This window comes from Haliaeetus albicilla, chromosome 11 (genome assembly GCF_947461875.1).
Source record: "Haliaeetus albicilla chromosome 11, bHalAlb1.1, whole genome shotgun sequence".
Classification (NCBI taxonomy): domain Eukaryota; kingdom Metazoa; phylum Chordata; class Aves; order Accipitriformes; family Accipitridae; genus Haliaeetus; species Haliaeetus albicilla.
In genome coordinates, this window is record NC_091493.1 from 29,161,225 (window position 1) to 29,180,355 (window position 19,131).

A 19,131-nucleotide genomic window follows, 5' to 3' on the forward strand; every position below is an offset into this window, starting at 1 on the left:
ACAGCATATTTGTAATTCCATTAGAATAGCACTACGTTACACTGCTGTATAAGAATAGCAGTAAAAGAAGTAAGAATTGCTATGCAGTAATAAAGACATTTGTACAGCTATAGGCAGGTGTCAGTAATTTGTTTTTTATATGGCCTTTATTCAGAAATATTCTGCATAATCCACTGTAATTAAAGAGAATAAACTGAAGGCTGACTCTGAGCACCAGATTGTCATAGGATAGGGTAATTTCACTTGTCTAAAATGTAGGAATCTGGACTCAAACTCTAGTCTAGTCTCTTTTTACAGTTCGTAGAAACAGAGAGACACCTTGAGAGAATAGCTGATCCAGTCCTAATGTAGGCACAAAGCAGAAATTAGAACCATTGTAACGCAGGTTATGTACATTGCTTACCTCCACCAGGGCTCTCTTGACTACTCTGCTGATGTCCCTTCTCCACTCTGGGATATCTGGATTGTAGTCATCCAGGTTCGGAGAGAATGATAACCGCAGGGACTGAAATTGCTCTGCAGATACAATGACATGGTGGTGAGTAAAGACTGTGAAATGCCTTAGTGCCAAATGAGTGGGCAGAACCTAGTGAAATCTGCTGCAACTCATGTTTTGCTTAATCAATCTGCAGGTGATGCACAGAGTGTCAGAGAATCCAGCAGTGTGTCTGAGAGATTCACTGGGAGATTTGGAGAATCTGAGAGATTCACTGCTTGAGTGTCACAGAACTGAAAAAGGTGATCAGTCCTTACTTCAGTGGATGAACAGCACTGGAAAGGGAGCTGTGTGGGGAATGTAAATGAAATGCTGCCTTCATCTTGACTTCTGAAGCAGGCAAGCCCTCTGAAAGAAGCTGTGATTGTACTCTCATAGATGTGCCCCAACCACTTGAAATCTTAACTGGAAGGGGACAGGGATAAAGGTGGGGAGAGGACTGGCCTTGAAAAATGTATCTCTGTTGCACATTGATCACTATGACCATGTGCTTAGTATAAACATCTAAAACTGGGATTCCCAGTGGTTCGTTCTTAGCCTCCACCTACACTATATGATATTTGTGTGGCCTAACTGCTTCTGAGGCCTGAGTACAATATCAGATCAGTACAGATTTCTGTACAGAACTGCAGCACACAGCATTGACTTATCTTTCAGGCTAAGCAGCTTTCACATGAGTTAAGAGGCCTCTACTGGCCAAGAAGGGGGAAAACCAGCTCGCAAAATGACCTCACGTTTGACAATCATGTAGGATGACCAAATAGTGACAGAGCAGATGCAGAGGGCTCTGGGAAGGAGATCAATGTTCTGTAATCATCTCAGTCCAGACTAATGTCAGTCAGTGGCCTTCAGAGATGTTATGCTGAACTGATAACATGGGAACCGAGCTTATAATCTCACTAAAAGCATCCTGGAATAAAGACCTCATGTTACTGCCAGCTAACTTGGCTTTCTAGGTCTTGACTATGGAGAATCATATGTGAAATGAAGGGGGAAGAGCTCACCATACACAGCAATAGTCTTTGTGTCCTGAAGAATGGTATTTCCTGCTGAGACCTGAACGGTGATGGTGTTCATCCCTTCCACAGAAAATGTGAATGTGATGCTCCCTTCCAATGTGATCAGTGGCTGCAAATATATCAGAAAAGGAAAAATGAAGTTAATTCGGCTGGAAAGGAAAAGCAAAAATGAGTTTGGCTCTCTGGCCTACTGGGATGGTTTGGGGTGTCAGTTCCAGCTTGGAAACTTAAGACTTAGAAGGGGTCCTGTGGAATGGAAGCCAATTTTCTGGAGAAGACCCAGGGATCCAGATGGGGCTGTCCTTCTGAAGCTCTTAAGGTACCTATAACTTCCAAAGGAGCTAAATTTTAAGATCCAGTATTTCCTTCCCACTTAGCATACTGGCTGTTCCGGATCCCATGTTAAAGTGTTCATTTTTGCTGCACTCCCCAGAGAGGCACAGATCCTAACACAAGGGCCTGCAAAACTCACTGCTCAGGTGCCACACTCCTTTCACAGACCTCGCTGTAAGAGATTTGTTTAAGGTGACTCAAGGAGGTTGTGACAGAACCAGGAGGCAAATTAAGATTTCTCAGTTGTTCTCCCTTGTTAACCTTAGACATGGAGATACTGGTTTGGGAAAGTGATGGTGTTTAGAACGGACACAGATTCCCTCAGCCTGCTTTGTTATACAGCCAGTTTATCAGAGTTGTGCCCCCTTTCAGTGGTCTGTGTCCTAACTTCTGTTTTCGCTTATTAATGAACTCTGGGTGAGGTCTTCAAACTCTGTTGCCATTGTAGTCTGTAGTAAAATTCTCACTTCAGTGAGAACAGAGTTAGACCAACTCTGATCACTTATGAGCTTAGCAGATCAGAGGGAAGGGTAAAAGGTGACAATCATAGCCTGTAAGTACCTCTAGGGGGAGATAATTTCTGATAGTACAGAGAGTTCTTTAATCTACACACAAAGGCATAACAAGATCCAACAGCTTGAAACCAAAGCTAGATAAATTCAGACTACAAACATAGTGCATGTGTTCAATGCTGAGGATAATTAGCTGTGGGGAAATAGTTGAGGGAGAGGGTAAGAAAGAGAAGCAGTGAATTCTCCATCATCTGAGGGAAATTATTAACACAAAACAACAATAACAAAAAGTCAGGTTCTGCCTTAATCACAAGGAGTTAAATAAAGCAGAAGGTACTGATGAAACCCTCCAACCTGCACTATACAGAAGATAATCGTGTGTAGCTGAAGATCCCTCTTGGCTCTTCAAAATCCATGAGAATCTCTCCCCTCAGAAACTAATTAGAGTCTCTGGATACTTCAGCCACAAAGATATGTAAAATAACAGTTATAATGCCTGTGCAGATTTACCAACACTGCAAGCATAGAGGCAGCAGAATGTAGTGCATGCTGTCCTCATATCTGAGCAGAGCCCAGAGGCAGGGAGAAGTGTTGGGAACCATCTTATCCACTGGTAGCACATGATAATAGGGTCTTCTTGCACATGTGGTTTAGCATAGAGTGTGGGGGCTTAGGATTGGGCTCAGCATATTTAAGGGGGGGCACAGAACTGATGGCAGTCCCTTCTCCTGTTAGTCACCAGAGAGGTGAAGTTTAAACTCTAGGGTTATGTAAAGACAGTTCCAGATATGAAAACAGCTTCAGTTTGAGAAGTTAGTTTCCTAAAAGCTCTTCCGGATTTTGGTTCACTACATCCACCTTGTATGTAAATGCAGGGAGAAAGCTATTGGACAATTTGCATGAAACAGCAAAAAACCCTACAGCTAAGTCACAGCAACAAACACAAGGCAGTTCTTAAGATTTCAACATTGGTACGTCAAAGAACTATTAGTCTCTCGGTCTCTGGTTTATAATTTTCTTGTGTGCGTGACTATTTGGAAGCATTCCCAGAACCCTCTCTCCCTCCTTCCTCAGTAAGCGAGCTCCTCCAGGATTATTTTGATCTCAGTCCATAGGGAATACAAACCTCCGTGTTGTTCCCAAACCACCAGACATAAGTAAGTGTTCCCACTTGGCTTGGCCACAGTACTGCAGTGGCATTGACTTCCTTGTTCTTCGTGGTGACGAAGGGCAGAGATAAGTGAACATGTTCCAAGGGGCCTGCAGAGACAGAAGTAGCAGGTGAGTCCTCCCTCCATCTGAAATGTCAGCCTGGGGAAGAACAGAACCGAGGGGATATCCTTTGGTTTAGGGGAGAGAAGTCCTCCAAATCACTGTGGGGCATGACAGTTAATGTTTCAGCTTGGTGCCACTTCTAGAGACACAAGCTTAAATCTGTTCCTCACAGAACAGGAGCTACCCCTGTATCTGGAACTGAATAACTTGGGCTCTCTACAGCATTAACATCATATAATCAGGGACTTTATATACAACTTAAACACTAGGGGCAGAGCCCTGTTATTTGAATATGGCCTTCACCGGGAAGACATAAGAATGCGCAGGACAAATTGCTTCAGTGGGCATGAAGCATCTCTCCTTATGCAAACTGCTACAATTTGGTGAACTTCAGCAATGGTATATCTATTTATATCAGCTGAAACTCTACCTGAAGGCAGCTATTCACTGAATGCCTTCATTTTAATGTTACCTTATACCTCCTCCTTTTCCTCAATAAACTCATATTTCTTTAGTATAAACAGGACATAATTCATTCGACAAGTGATGTTATGCCCAGGGTTACACATTTCCCATCTTCTGGAGACAGATGGGCCTTTGTTGTTACACCTTGTCCTGTAGATTATTTTTTAAAATGTGTTCTGACTGTTCACTTAGCAAACAAAGCAATTGTCCTGAGACTGACAGAGAAAGAAAAAGAAACTCCAGGGGACATGGGGACATGGGTTCTTAAACAAATTAAAGCCACATCTACATGTCCTACATACATCTGTAAGCTCCCCAGTAATGAGAAGCAGAGACCACAGCCTGGGAGGATTGACTACATTGCCCATATGGAGTTAAGATACACTGCTAGAGGATTTTATATATTTCAGGAGAGGATTTTTCAGGACATCCCATGCACATATCACCACTTAGACCTTGCTTTTCAACCTAAAGGAATACCACACATTTTGGAGCAAGCACTCTGTGCCCCTATACAGCACACATGGGCAGAGGGAGAGATGAAAAAATTCTCCCCAGTCAGACTGTATAAACAATGCCACAATAAACAAGGACCAGTGTTCCTGACTTATTACCGAAATGCAGCTCTCTCTGGGCTGTAGGCACAGCCGCTGCTTAACCTGAAGCAGTCCAAGTAGGAGTTACCCATGATCAGACTGGCCAAAGTCTGCTATAGACCAGATCATGACTCATTTTTCCTTTTATAATCAGCAGTCAACACTCTTCTTGAAAATTCATGAGAATCCAGAATTTCACCCTTATGATTTTAATGGCATTCCCCTTCTCAGACACATTTCCGTGACCAGGCCGTGCCTGCGTTCAGCAAGACCCTGAGACCTGAAAAACAGCAGCTTCCCAGGCTAAATATTCTGCAGCTCTGGTATACTTTGGGATGTTTGCCAAATGCCCAATGTCAGCACAGCCCTCGAAAGGAATACATTTCCTGACACCGGATGTGGTGACAGCAGTGACAATGGAGCCCATATAAAGTCTAACACACTCTAATATAACTGCTTAGCTGCTCTGAATACATCTCAAATGATCCTGCGCTGCAGAGAGTGCCCAGCACCTCCTTGGGCCTCCACCATGTGCTGGCTAGGAAAGAACATGAAAGAATGGCTCAGGCAAGCCAATTCTGCCCGAGTATTTCTGTGCACATAGCTGATGGGTCAAAGTGGCTGAAATGCTGAACTATTATCTGGCCAGCAGATGGGGATAGCTCACTCTGGATAGGCCCTTAGCTTGGTACGAGACTGCTATCTCCCAGGTAAGTTTGAAGAGAATTCAAGGGAATTAATTTCTGAGCTTCATGCAGGGCCATGGAGACTACAGACTTTCACCTGCCCCAGGAAAAAACTGTGTACAAGTCCCAGACAACAGAAAGGGAGAAGCTTCTCAGAAGGTTCACTTGGGCAGGTGATGTTCTTCTGAAGCATTCAGGCAAATGCATAACTAATTTTCCAGGGGAAAATTTTGACCTGTCAGGACAGTTCAGAAACAGCTTGTTGGCTAGAGAAGCAGTTTATCTACAATTTACTGTCCATCCACCCCAAAATGCTCCTGACTCACAATAACCTGCATTTCTGGATCCTTGGACCAGCTGCAGCAAAGGCACTGCTGCACTGGGCCTATGGCTGTAGCAGGATGAGGAGGGCAAGGGTTGGAGGTTTTACGCTTATCTTTGAGATCACAAGCACTGTGGTTCAGTGCCTGCAGTCTTCCCCTCAGGAAGGCTGCTGGCCACTGGTAGGGAAGGGTGTTGGAAGGGCCAGACCTGGCTGCACACACTCATGTATTAACCCTGTAACAAGCGGTCACCCAGTTAGTAGCCCTTCCTAAAACTCTCTGGATGTTCAGGCTGCACGCTGCTTTTCTGTGGATCTTACCAATACAGTGTGTGTGTGTCTCTTGTAAGGACAGATATTTTTAGAAAACTCCCCAAAGGCCAAGCTCGTACACCCCAAGTAGAATACTCAGCAGAGAGCTGAGTGGCAATGCAAGCATTTAAATAGGATTTAGAAGGTTTTGTGGATCTGGGCGTTAGGCTCTGGAGGGGACTGGATTTACTGTACATCTCTGCCCTCAGCAAATCTATTGCTGGTCTGAGTGGCACCATGCTTGGTCTGCAACCTGTTTTGAAGTCCCTAATTCTTGGCATGGAGAGAGAGGTGAGACATATCCCTTAGAGCTGTCACTTCTCCAGGGGGTCAGGCACGTATAACCTGGGCCTGGCTGCAATGATCATGCAGTATTTAAGTCCTATGCTGGCATTACCTGCGCAAAACACAGAAACATGCACTATCAGCTGCTAAGTCGGAAGAACATATCTGAATATTGCTTATTTCTTGTCCTGCTTAAACAATCAAAGTGGTTCTTAAGCCTTCGACGTCTCAAAAAAATGGATTAAAACAGCTATAAACCAGAAAGCCACTATGAGTGAGAATGAAGGCTGGACAGCTCTCTTCTCCTTCCATTTTGTGGTTGTTGCATGAGGAAGCAGTTGTTGCTTCACGTGGCCTCATTACTTTGCAGATAGGCTGAGGGTTTGCAATGGTCCCCATGGAATCGTCTCTTGTCAAAAAGCGAATGATTACAAACCCCGCTCGCACAAGGCTGTCAGAACCTCCTGCGAAATATCAACCACCAAAACACTTCTCCGTTTGTTTCGAATGACCTTTACAAAGAGTAAAAAAAAAAAAAAAAAAAAGACCACAGTCTCTCGTTGAGCTGTCTTTCATAACCAGCAGCAGTGGGAGGGGGATTTCTGCATTCAGAGCCTGCAGCAGCTCCCATGATAATTACCCAAGCACACGCAGGGAGGCAAACTAGAATATGACTCCAGAACTGAAGAAATTACACAAAAGTGTATACATGCCTATTCTGAGCAGAAGCCCTTTCCTCTACCCTACTTAGGATGATACTTAAATAACTAGGAAAAAAAAAAAAAAAAAATCTGAAACTGTCCAAAAGCTGGGAATTTACCTTGATTCACCAGTGCCTCAGCACAGAAGTGATACAGGCTAAGCCCCCAAATCAATACCCGAGCTTCACAATAAGCTAATTTATGAATACAGTTATTTTTGCAAGGTATTATGAGTTTTTTAAACACTTGGTATGCTGAAGGATTATGTGACATAAAAGTTTGCCACAGACCGGAGTCTATCAGGTTAGGGAATCATAAACGGTACACTATGATCGTGAACCGAAGGTCCTTTTGAAGGGAGGCAATCAGGGAAATATTTGCTCCTGCTTCTCTAGTGCTCCCTCATAAACCTCCTATCTCCCACAGCTATACCTCCCACCGCTCCCATCTGTTGATATGATGGTGCACCATTAAACAGCTGCCCTCTTCCCCTGAAGAGGCAGCTGCTTTCATGCTGTATGAAGTAACTCCAAAACTACAGTTAAAGTATATGGAATATGCTAAATTATCTAGGCAATATGTGGAGTTAATTTGGTAGAGGGTAAGTGGTATTTCTGTAAGCATAACTTTAAGTTTTGGAATTTCCTTTTTTTTTTTCAGTAAATCTGGCACAGAGGCACACAATTGAAAACATAAATAATCGACAAAAAAAACCCCCACTGTATAAAGAAAACAATGGCCCCAAACAAAATTGATTGGGGATGTTACAAAATTTCAATAAGTTGACCCTTTGGGTTCATAACCACATGCTAGAATAAATATGAAAGAACACAGTGCTGGTTTTGTGCAAGGACTTGAGATGCATTTCAGTTGTAAATCAGACAGTTGAAGTATAAAAAGGTTAAAAAGAACAGGAGAAGAGCAATGTGAAGATAATATTTTTTCTTGTAATACTCTTTAACACCAAGATTTTGGTTCCTATGACAACAGAAAGACTGAAATGCACTGGTTTCCATCCCAGAGGTGGTTGTATTTCATTAGAGGGCAATACACACGTACAAAATAAAAGTCAAGGCTTTTAAAAGTGATTAAAGGTCCTGGATGTCTTTGTTTTTCTGGAAGTGTAAACATGCTAATGAAAGGGCTGGACACTCCTTTGAGGTGTCCTAAAGTAGACTACCCAAAATTAGAGGTGGAACATGGTTTAAAAAGCAAATGTCACTATTGCCTGTGGCTCCTTTCGTTCTGGAGTCCTCTGCTGGAGGACAGACAAACACTCATCATACCCCATTACTCTGCTCCCAGCTGCAAAGCCCCAAATGTCATCTCTAAGGACAAGTTTTAATTTTTTAAAGAACGACAGAAGCTAACAAAGAGCATGAACATACATACACGTTACATGCAGGTAGAGGACAGCATTGTCAGAACCCAGGCTGTTTTCCACCAGGACGGTCACCCGGAATATGCCCACGTTCTGGTAGATGTGCTTGATACCATCTTCTGTTGAGCTGAGATTGGCATACGACACAGCGATACCGTCTCCAAAATCCACCTGAATGAGGGATCTTTGGAGGTCTCCCTGTGGTGATAGAAAAGAGAAAGGGTCAGAATAGACTCTGCTTTTCTCTTGAGAGACTGGATCAGTGGGGTGACCTAGACTAACCAGAGGATAGTCACGAGGTCTCATGTTACCAGAGGAAAGGTGGTCATTCATCAATTTGCTCAGTAGTCAGTGGAGAGAAAGTGATCCCCTCTTGAGGCTAAGCTGCACTGTGAAGGAGGTGTCCTCCACGGTGTGTGCGGTAGCCCTGCTTTCCCAATCATCAGGAGGACAAGGGGAGCTTCTGGAAAATATGCTGGCTCCTTCCCCTGCATTTCCTTATGGTGAAGAGCAGGGTTGTAGTGAGAAATGGTGCTCATCTCAGCAAGCACCCAGGACATGGGTAGCTACTGAGGTTGCCTCAGGAGTCTTTGGGACAACCCACATTGTGAGCTTTTGTATTTAAACCCATAAAAAGCAGAAAGATAAAACTGAGAAGTCGTCAGGGAAGGGTCAACTATATCAAAGTGGTGGGGGGTCAAAAGAACCGCTTCAGCCTCACACGATAACGACAGTTTACAGCAGCTTATGACTTGCTCAGTGGTTTGATTTAAAATGAGCTGGATATGTATTTATTTCAGAACAGCTACCAATACTACTGACACTAAGTGTGACCCTTTGTGCCTGCCTCAGAAGAGAAGGGCTAATGAATTAACAGAGCTGATTAAACTCTTCTCCTCCTGCCTAGAGATAATCCCAGCAGAGTAGGTTTGTGGTATAACTCAGGCTGCCACCTTGTGACGCAAGTCTCCTGGGCTGCTAATCTAGCACATTTCAGAATTGTTACAATAAATTATAATAAATAAATGAAAATCACAGTTGGGAAAGAAAGAAAGAAAGAAAAGAAAGAAAGAAAGAAAGAAAGAAACCCCATCACAACCCAAAAGCCAAGGATATCAGGGATCTGTATTCTCGATGCCAGAACAGGGATCCACTAATGTGAAACAATCCTGAAACAGGTTTCAATCTTCCACTCCTGAAACTGAATCCCAGCCTGGTGCATGCAGCTTTGTCAAACTCTACGTCAGAGCCACCCAGCTCAAAAAAGCTCATAAAACCCAAAAGAGGGAAGTGATGTCACTCCCTTATTCTGCTTTACAAACAAAAAGTAATTTGTTTCTTTTTCTGGTTGCAAGCCTGTTTAAAACACAGAAAAGTGAGTCGTGCTTGCATTAAAAAACATCCATATAACCTATGTCGCACTCACTAGAAACACCTGTAAGATTTTCTCATATCACAAGGCAGTGATACATCTATGGTAAGGGCAGTTTCTGACAGCCAAATAGTTACACAGCCTGCTCTGACCTGTATAACAACTGTGGCTGCTATAGATCCTCTCCCTTTCAGGTAAGGTGCAGTACCTTGTTTTAACTTTAAGCATTCTTACTCCTTTTGAAGGTCCCCCTTAGTGGCTCTGCATGATGCTTATTCTGGGTATGTTCACGCTTGTTGGCTGTTGCTATGGAGCAGCTCACTCCACAGCCTGGCACGCTGAAGCAGCTGCCACTGTCTGGAAGAATGCTGGTAAATTAATAGCTCAGAGCAGTTCATAAAATTGGCTGAAAGGACATTTAATTTACTTTGGTTTGGTTTCCTTTTCCTTTTTTGGTTTTGTTTTGTTTTTCTTTTCCCTTGAGAGAGAAACAGTCCTCTGGATGCCCAACCGGAATGAAAGGTACCCATGTAAATGGTTGGCATCAGGCAGGTTTCCACACCAGAAAGGGAAATGTGTGTGTGTGTGACTACAGGAGGGAACTGTAACATAAGCTTTATATTCCTCATGTTCTCTCAGTCTTTTTATAACTTGTTGTGAGGGCAGAAATAGTGGAGGCTTGCCTGAATGGAAAGCGGGAGGGGCAGAGCTATACTGGGGATGGCAAGAGAGACAAATTTTCCCAGATGTTCTCTTTTTATCGGCTGAAGTTGTAGTCATTACACTGCCCTGGCACCCTGCTGGAAGTGCCGTTGCTTCCAAGTGGATGAGACAAAAATAACTGTGTTGCTCTGTTCTGGAGGATCCCAGACTGAAGGTGTGGCAGGAGAAAGACATCCCTTGACAGAGGTACGTGTCTGGGGATTCCCACAGACATCTCCTGCCATTTCCCTCCCGGTGTCTTGAAGGTAAAGAAGCAACTCCCTGTTCTCCTCTTGAGAGTACCAGCAAAGGCAAAGGAATCCTGAGGTGCTGAGACATTACTGAGAAGGCCAACCTGAACATCCTTTTAGAAAGAAACATGGGGATCTTGCATGTTAACTCAGCTCCAGGTTGCCCTTGGGTAGTTCTTAACTAAGTTTCTCTTAGTAATTAACTTGGTGTTGTGGTTTAACCCCAGCCAGCAACTAAGCACCACGGAGCTGCTCACTCACTTTCCCCCACCCAGTGGGATGGGGGAGAGAATCGGGGGAAAAAAAAAAAAAGTAAAAGTTCTGGGTTGAGATAAAGACAGTTTAATAGGACAGAAAGGAAGAAAATAATAATAATGATGATAATAATATAATAAAAGAATTGGAATATACAAGTAATGCACAATGCAATTGCTCACCACTTGCCGACCAATGCCCAGTTAGTTCCTGAGCAGCAATCCACCCCCAGGCCAACTCCCCCCAGTTTATATACTGGGCATGACGTCACATGGTATGGAATACCCCTTTGGCCAGTTTGGGTCAGCTGTCCTGGCTGTGCCCCCTCCTGACTTCTTGTGCCCCTCCAGCCTTCTTGCTGGCTGGGCATCAGAAGCTAAAAAATCCTTGGCTTAGTATAAACACTAGTTAGCAAGAACTGAAACCATCAGTGTGTTATCAACATTCTTCTCATACTAAATCGAAACATAACACTATACCAGCTACTAGAAAGAAAATTAACTCTATCCCAGCTAAAACCAGGACACTTGGTAACATCCAGAGTTGTCAATGACATATTGTCAAATCTAAGAAAGGTGCTTGAGCAATGCAAACTACTAAGGCCTCCATTCAGCAAAGCACTTAGCAAATTCTCCACTGGATGCTTTACTAGATGTTTAAGCATCTGCTTACATTCTCTGAGACACACATCACTGAGGCAAGGGCTCCTACCTGTGTTACACAGAGGATCAAACTAGGGGGATCACGCCAGTCTTCATGGAGAGCCATCAGGAACACAGAAGATGGTCTTAAGTATGGAGTTACATCCTCCATTGAGCTGAGTTATTTGAGAGATGTGCAGTTTCAAACATGATGCAGTGGTTCAGGCACTCCTGACTGTTTGACGGAGCCGACAGAAAGCATCAAATAGGATATGCCTCCACAGACAGAAGTGAACATACACGAGCTCCTCAGGCCTGAACCCCTTTCAGAGGGAGAATATATTCTCTCAAGCACAATGCTGGACTCAGACCAAAGACAGAGATCTCTGTAGTACCATTAGATGCTCTCCCAGTTCCTCTAGGTCCATCATCACTAGGGTTTTAGTCATCTTTTCTTACTAAGACATGACATCTTTGACCAGTAAAGCCATACTGCTGGGACAAAAGCTGTTCACATGGTTAAAACTGCACCACCACAGCGACCCTGCTGGCTTTATCATCTCTGAGTATATCTGAGGTCATGCAGTTGAAGTCTGTTTCAGGTTGAGACATATTCCTCTGCATATTTGAGGTACCAGGGGAAGATGAAAAGGGTGACAGCATTTTAGAACAGCTCTGTTTCTGCAAGTGTCAAAATTTAGCTCTAATGAACGTTTTTTCTCTTGTCTTCATTTTGTCTATAGCCATGAAACCCATGGTGTCTACAGGTGTTGCCAGGAACAGGAGCCATTTCTAAGGCATGCAAGATTAGATTTCAGTTGTTCTTCCAAACTCCCAAGGGAGAAAAGATGCTGACAGAGACACCTGAAAATCTAATTAGAGAAGAGCTTCAGCTGCTATCCCCCAGTCTTTTTCATTTGTCTTGGCCTTTCCTGTTTTGTTTTAAAACCCTTTGAACTGGAAATACATTTTCCATTCAGTAAGATCCAGGCTACAACACTTCTCTGAAAATGCCACATTTTGAAAAGCTGACATTTAAAATCCTAACTTAGGAAGTGGGAGAAAAAAAGCCAGAAAAACAAAGAGATTGTGTTTTGGCTTGTTCTAATGTTTTATCTGTGCCAGGTAAGAGCACAGGCAGAATAAGACAGGAAGAGAAAGCAGGTGAGGCAAAATCAAAACATTTCCCAAACAGCCCACACCTGATCTACATCAACCCCGGCTGTCTGTCTCAGGCAGCTCTCCAGAGCCACTTGCAAGTGGCTGTTTTACCAAGAGAAGTTTTGTTTTGCAGTAATTTGATGCATATACACACACCTTGCAAAAACCTCTCCTGTTGCTTTTTCCAGCTTCTCCTTGTCATTTTGACAAGCCCAATACTACATGATAGCATTCTTCTGAAGCTTTTAGCTCGATTAAGGCAGACAGAAAACTCCCTGTATTACTTCTGCAGCCACAGTGAAGCACTTGGATGCAATCAGCACCGAGCTATCTTTGGGCAGCCTCTCTGGCCTCCATTGTAAGAGGTCTTTAACACCAGTGCTCTTAGGCATCATGGGAGAAATTTGCCAAGTTGGCTACTTGTGGTGATATCTCTGCATTCGGTTCTTGTATTTTAATCAGCTAAGCTAGTCAGCAACCAATTACAATAGCTGAAAAAATGAAAGTACTTTTGATAGATGTTTTTTACCTTGTACTAGGTACATGCAATATGCACAAGCTTGGATATAACCTGAAGTACACTGTGATCTTGATAAAGGCTTTAGTCCAGCCAAAGACTTAAGCATATGGTGAACTTCAAGCACGAGTACTCTTTTTAGTCTGAAAAGAAGCCCTGGGAATTAAAAACAAGTTTCCCAAGGCCCCGTATTAAGCCCTTTATCTGTATAACACTTGTTACTAAAATGTAAATCAGAAATTCACTGTTTTCTAATGGATTTTCTCATTAAATGTCTAGGGGGTTTCCAAGCATACACAAAAGACTCCCCTCCCTCCTTCGCCTCCCTGCCCCCCAAGCCAAATGCACATTTTTCTTGTATCTTGCCAAAAGAATAGAAGTCTAGAGAGTACACGAGACCTGGATGCTTCCAAAAAACTCTGTGAAGCTTCCCGCCTCAGGGTATATCAAGAAACAGCCCATACAGTTTGCAACAGTATTTTTACATTTTGATTACTTTTATGCAGCTCTCAGTATTTTGGTGTATGTGAGATGTGAGACCCACCTAGCAGGATTCTCTCTCAAACGCTCTGTCTGAATCTTGCCCAGAAGGTTGTAATAATGAATTTTCCTTATTGGCTTCCAGTATTTGTATCTAAATAGAAGTATTAAAACAATGAAACACAGTTCAAGGTTTTTCATTTTGGTTCCATGTTTCAGATTTAATTTTTAAGTCTTCAATTATGCACTGACTTATGTGTCTTCCTTACAGATGTTGATAATGGACTTAATTATCTTTTGCAAGAGACAACACTGCTGTTGTTGGATTGTCTTCATGGATTAATGTTTTGTGCTTTCTTTAGATTAACCCTTGTCCCTCTTTGGTATTTTCCTGTCACCATGAGAAAACATCCATCAAAGATATTTCCATTGCAACTGAATATCTACGCGTGAGATACCTTTAGTGTAGGTCTATTTAAAAGCATATGCTTAATTTCAAAGTGATATTCAAGTCCAACTTGATGAAGTACTGAAAAACATGCTTTCCTATGTAAATTCCTGCTTTCAGAGAGATGCTCTTAACTTTTTAAAATCAGAAACTGAATAGAAATGTGTCTTTTATCAGAGCAAATAGCCTGATACTTTTGACATATACTTCTTTTTCTACACCAAAAGAGTTAATTGTACTAATCAAATCATTCGTTCTGACTGCTGGTTGTGCCAGCTCAACTCAGATATGAGCTTTTTCTACAGGACTAGATCTGTGCTCCACAGGAATCAATAAGTACAGCCTCTCAGGATTATGCAGAATAATTCAACTTGTGTGACTGGAAGTGCATTAGAAGACTGTAGTGCTGTGTGCCATCATGAAGGCGAGGTCAACTTTCATACATTTTCATGGAATTTCAGCAGTGAATTTAAAAATGCATGAAAGGCTCTGATTTCTCCCAACCACCTTGGCATCACTAGTAACACAGAAAATGCAATTATAATTCAAATGACAGTGGCATGGGGGAGTGGATGTACTGATCTTTCATCTGTATGTTATTAACAGGAATGTGGTGATGTTAGTAAGATAAACAGCCATGATTCAGCATGTCCATTGAAAGTTAGGATGAAGATTTCATATTTCTGTAATCATTACTAACTTGTGATATCAAAAGAGGGAACACAGTAGGATACCAAGAAAAAATACAGACTGTGCTTTTAAGTACTACTAGCTTTGCATCTTTAATTTGAGTACATCAACAATCAAAACAATCTTAATGCTAAGTTCATCTCCAGAGGCTTCAGCCGAGTTGAATTCTGAATTGCACCAAATGACAGTGCTGAGGTAGGAAATGCTAATGGTATTGTCCCCCCAGCAGGGTCTCCAAGCTCATTAAATACACCTGAGAGACAATGTACCTTGTACAGCCATTTATTAACATTGTCATTACAGAAAACCAGAGTGGTCTTTAGGAAATCGACAGAGCTCCATTTGTATATTCACATGGTAAGAGAGAGTTCTCCAGCCTTATGAGCATGCAGCACATAAACGAAAGGCATGGAGGGCATGAGGGAGAAAGCAAAGCTCTATTTTCATATGAGGGAATAAAAAAGCAGAAAGGTTAAGTTTCTTACTCAAGGTCATGCAGAAGGAGCTGAGTGCAGTTCAGGAATGAGTTCAGATTGCCTGAATTCTAGCCCATGGCCTGAACTGTAGAAACAAATGAGCCTTCCCTACACATTAGTCTAATCCAAATATCATATAGCAGCAGCAAGTAGTCAAAAGCAAGCCAAAATCTACTCCCAGTGGAGTGACTTTGTCAAGTGAGAACTGAGGGAGACCTGGAATGTCAAAGACTTTTGGCTGTCATTTTATCAAGATAAAAAATAAATTAGAGGAGGCAGTTTCTCTGTGAATTATCTGTAATGAAACAGCCAAAGCCCTGAATATTTCTGCCCTGAACGTCTTTACCGTCCATTTCCTCGGCAAAGATGTATGAGCAATCAGACGAAACAAGTTTGAAAGCCATTATGTTGAATAACATTCTGGAGGCTGCAGCTTTCAGTGTCTCTGCTGAAGCAGTACAGCAGGCACAAGTGTCTGATGTTGATACAAATAACTCAAACACATAAATAACAATTGGGTTTGTGACAGGCAAGAGAACTACATGACCATGTGATGAGCAAGGCACGCAGAAACAACACCCACTTAATAAAATTCCTCTATTTTCTACAACAGAGCAGCAAAATATGTCAAGGACATTGGGTTGAAGAACTTCGGTAGGAAAAATGGCTTTGTAATTTTTGTTTTTCGGTTTCTTCTGTTGCTGTGCAAAAATAAAGTAAGGATTCAGGTTGTTCAGGCTGAGAAACAACTCTGTTGTTGAACGCTGCAGTGTGAGAGGTACAAGCATTGGGTCTGTGCATACAGCCCAGGCCAGGGCAAAGGATTAACCTTTAAACTGGCAGCATTTTGAGGCAATGGGAAAATTTCCTTTTAAGCATAACTAGTTTTCTCCTGTGCTGCCACTTAGTGACAAAGTTGCTGTTGCTATAGCTCAATGGAAATTTAAGAGTAAAATTACCAGCTTAAGTATGGTGCTCTGCTTATTAAACATTTCCATAATGCTTCACACAATAAGACATATGCTAATGATAAAAGGAAATATTGATGCTTCCTGGCTGTTGTCACCCAATAAGAATTTCATGATGATTATACCCAGCTTAATAGGAGAACTAACCTGGACAAACCTTTCCAATAACGGGACCAAAGATATTAAGTGCAAGGTGACTTTGCAAACAGTTTTTAAGAAGCCATACAGAAATCCTAAAAGGTGACAGGAAAGTTAGACTGCTTTGGAAAGCATTCTTACATTCAGATCATTTAAGTATGAGCTGTTGGTTGGTTTTGCTTTTAATGATATTTATATGCTGCCAGATATAAATGCTTTACAGGAAAATTTTATGTGAGTCAGGGTTAGAGAAACTGGGCCAGAATCCCAGCTCTCAGAAATCAGCAATGCTCTACACACTGCTGGTTTTGGTGCCTGCCCCCTCTCCACTTGCACAGACTTCAGTGATTATTTTCCTTTTGTGTCTTCTTCAATAGCAGAACACTTCTGAATGCCTTGGATGTGTTTCTCTTCAGACATCTTTTACTGACATTGTGTTATTGGCAGAATGACAGAGTCCTGGCCATGAGCATCACCACAGGCACAAGCAGGCTGTACAAGAAACCCCTGTGCTGTGGTTCCTGCCCCTGAATCCCACACCTGAGTGAAAACATCAGTTTTTACTGCTGCCATTTGCCTCTCACTACCCTCTTAATAATCCCCTCCACTACAGAGATGCAGTGACTTTTCAGGTCCTCCAGTCAGCCTGCCTCTGCAGTTTGTTCTTCTTTTCAGACCCAGGTGGCTCCTTAGATGGAGCAGAAAGCCCTAGAAAGATAATAGAAGTATAAATCTTAAACGAACTCTTGTACCTTGGCTCACCAGCTTCTTATCTTTTTTTTTTTTTCCCTGCAGGTCAAGTGGAATATAGGCATGAAAAAAGATTGCTGGAAGACTGTAATGTATGGAACAGCTCTGCAGATCTGAAGGCTTCGAACAAACTGTCTCAGAGGGATACAGGAGATGATGTTAAGATGCAAACGGACTACAACATAAGCAAAGGCTGCTAGTTTTTTTACATCCTAAAAGACATTAACTGTGACAAGGCTAAAGGTAGAGTCCTCACCAGGGTGTAGCACTTGAAAATATTGACCACCACTCCGGGGGCAAAGGTTAAATAGGACACATTTTCTTCATATGTCATTGGGAAAAACGATGCATGCATATACAGACATATCCAGCCTTTTTTAACTTGCCTGATGCCTTCTCTTCAGCAAAAATGGAGTGGCACAGATTCTGTGGATGCTGAACATCCTGGTTTGTACTATGCTGTATACCTGTGCAAGGCAGAACTACACAGAAAATGGCAAGTTCTTGTTTTCTGATACCTCTGCCTTGTTTGCAAGGTTTCCCTTTGAGAAGTGGGGTCAGACTAAACTATCTCCAGAGATCCCTTCCAACCTCAATTATCCTGTGATTCTGTGAAATGAATATCTATTTTATAAAAGGGTGGTTGTTCTTTTGCTGGGTTGTTTAACTTCTCTAGTGAGTGGTGTGATTTTTGTTACTGAAAGAGTTAATTTGGTAAATGCTTTAGTGTATATACAATTATGCTGCTATAACCACAGTTTATACTCCTTGCATGTATTTGGGCAAATTTTCTTCTTTGTTGAGTATTTCTTTTGCTGCAACATCAGCCCAAAGTCATTGTCAGATTAGGTCAAATTCACCCAAAAGTTTTGTTGGTTGCTCTGTAAGCTCTTTATATTGACAAATCCAGGAGCGGGAGGTCAAGATTCATCTAGCAGGGAGAGTAATCAGAAAGGCTGGAGGTTGATCAATACTGTTTCAGCCCTCAGAGCAACTCCTAACCTCTTCCTTATCAGGTATACTGAAAGAAGGGCCCCCTTTAGATCTCCTCAGAAGCTGACTCGCTCATCAAAACATACTTTACGTACTTGATACACAACATGAGAAAGACACCATCTCCTAATGGAGAAGGTGTTGCTTCCACACTCTGGTGAATACTGAAGCAGGGCTATGAAAAAAGATCAGAATCAACAGAAAAGACAGAACAATTCATAGCAGATCCCTGTAGGACTGAGTGGTCAGGGTATTCTTACAGGATATGAGAGTTGAAACACTCATAGAAGGAAGAGCAGGACATTTGTCTTCAGTGTCCAACACTGTGGGTGATTGTCTCTCCCTCTGACTATTGGCATAATTCTTTGACAGTTTTGTGACTGACTTCTCAGATTACCCACCTCCTTCTCTCAATCTGTTTTAAAATTTTGCTGAGAATAGAAAGGCAATGCAATGAACAATTTTTGATTTTTTTTTTTTTTTTTCTATATAAGCCTGAAGACTTTGAATCTTGTTTTGGACTTTTTATTCTTCATCTTTAAACACAGAAATCAATAATTTATCCAGATGAAATTATATGTTTATGCTGTTATGACAGCATCTACAGTAGCAATGTTGTATGACTGTCAGTACTGAAATAAAGTGATCACATTTTGGAGAAAATGAACATTCAGGTCAAACAACTGCTTCAGGTTAGACATGATTTATTACATGTTATTGCCTTTACAAATCAGGACACCTGTTTGCTAGGGAAAGCATCAATAATAGAGAGGCAAAAACCCCAACACATCCCTACAAAACTCAGCTCCAGAGGTCATCCTCATTTCTCTTTCCTCACTACAGATGACATTTACTATGGAGAGAGCCAGAAGTAATTTCCATGAATGCTCTAAGCTGTAAAGGGAT

General features: G+C 42.1%; 1 protein-coding gene across 4 annotated transcripts in view; it reads right to left on the reverse strand.

The window, feature by feature from the left end:
* Nucleotides 1-19,131, reverse strand: part of SORCS1 (sortilin related VPS10 domain containing receptor 1) — a 308,841-nt gene that overhangs the window by 21,760 nt on the left and 267,950 nt on the right. For all 4 annotated transcript variants that reach the window (XM_069796931.1, XM_069796930.1, XM_069796929.1 and 1 more), the window contains exons 19-22: nucleotides 8,395-8,581; nucleotides 3,487-3,620; nucleotides 1,501-1,624; nucleotides 404-516 (exon numbers count right to left, since the gene is read on the reverse strand). In XM_069796931.1, the coding sequence (XP_069653032.1) occupies nucleotides 404-516; nucleotides 1,501-1,624; nucleotides 3,487-3,620; nucleotides 8,395-8,581 (558 nt within the window). The remainder of the gene's footprint in view (nucleotides 1-403; nucleotides 517-1,500; nucleotides 1,625-3,486; nucleotides 3,621-8,394; nucleotides 8,582-19,131) is intronic.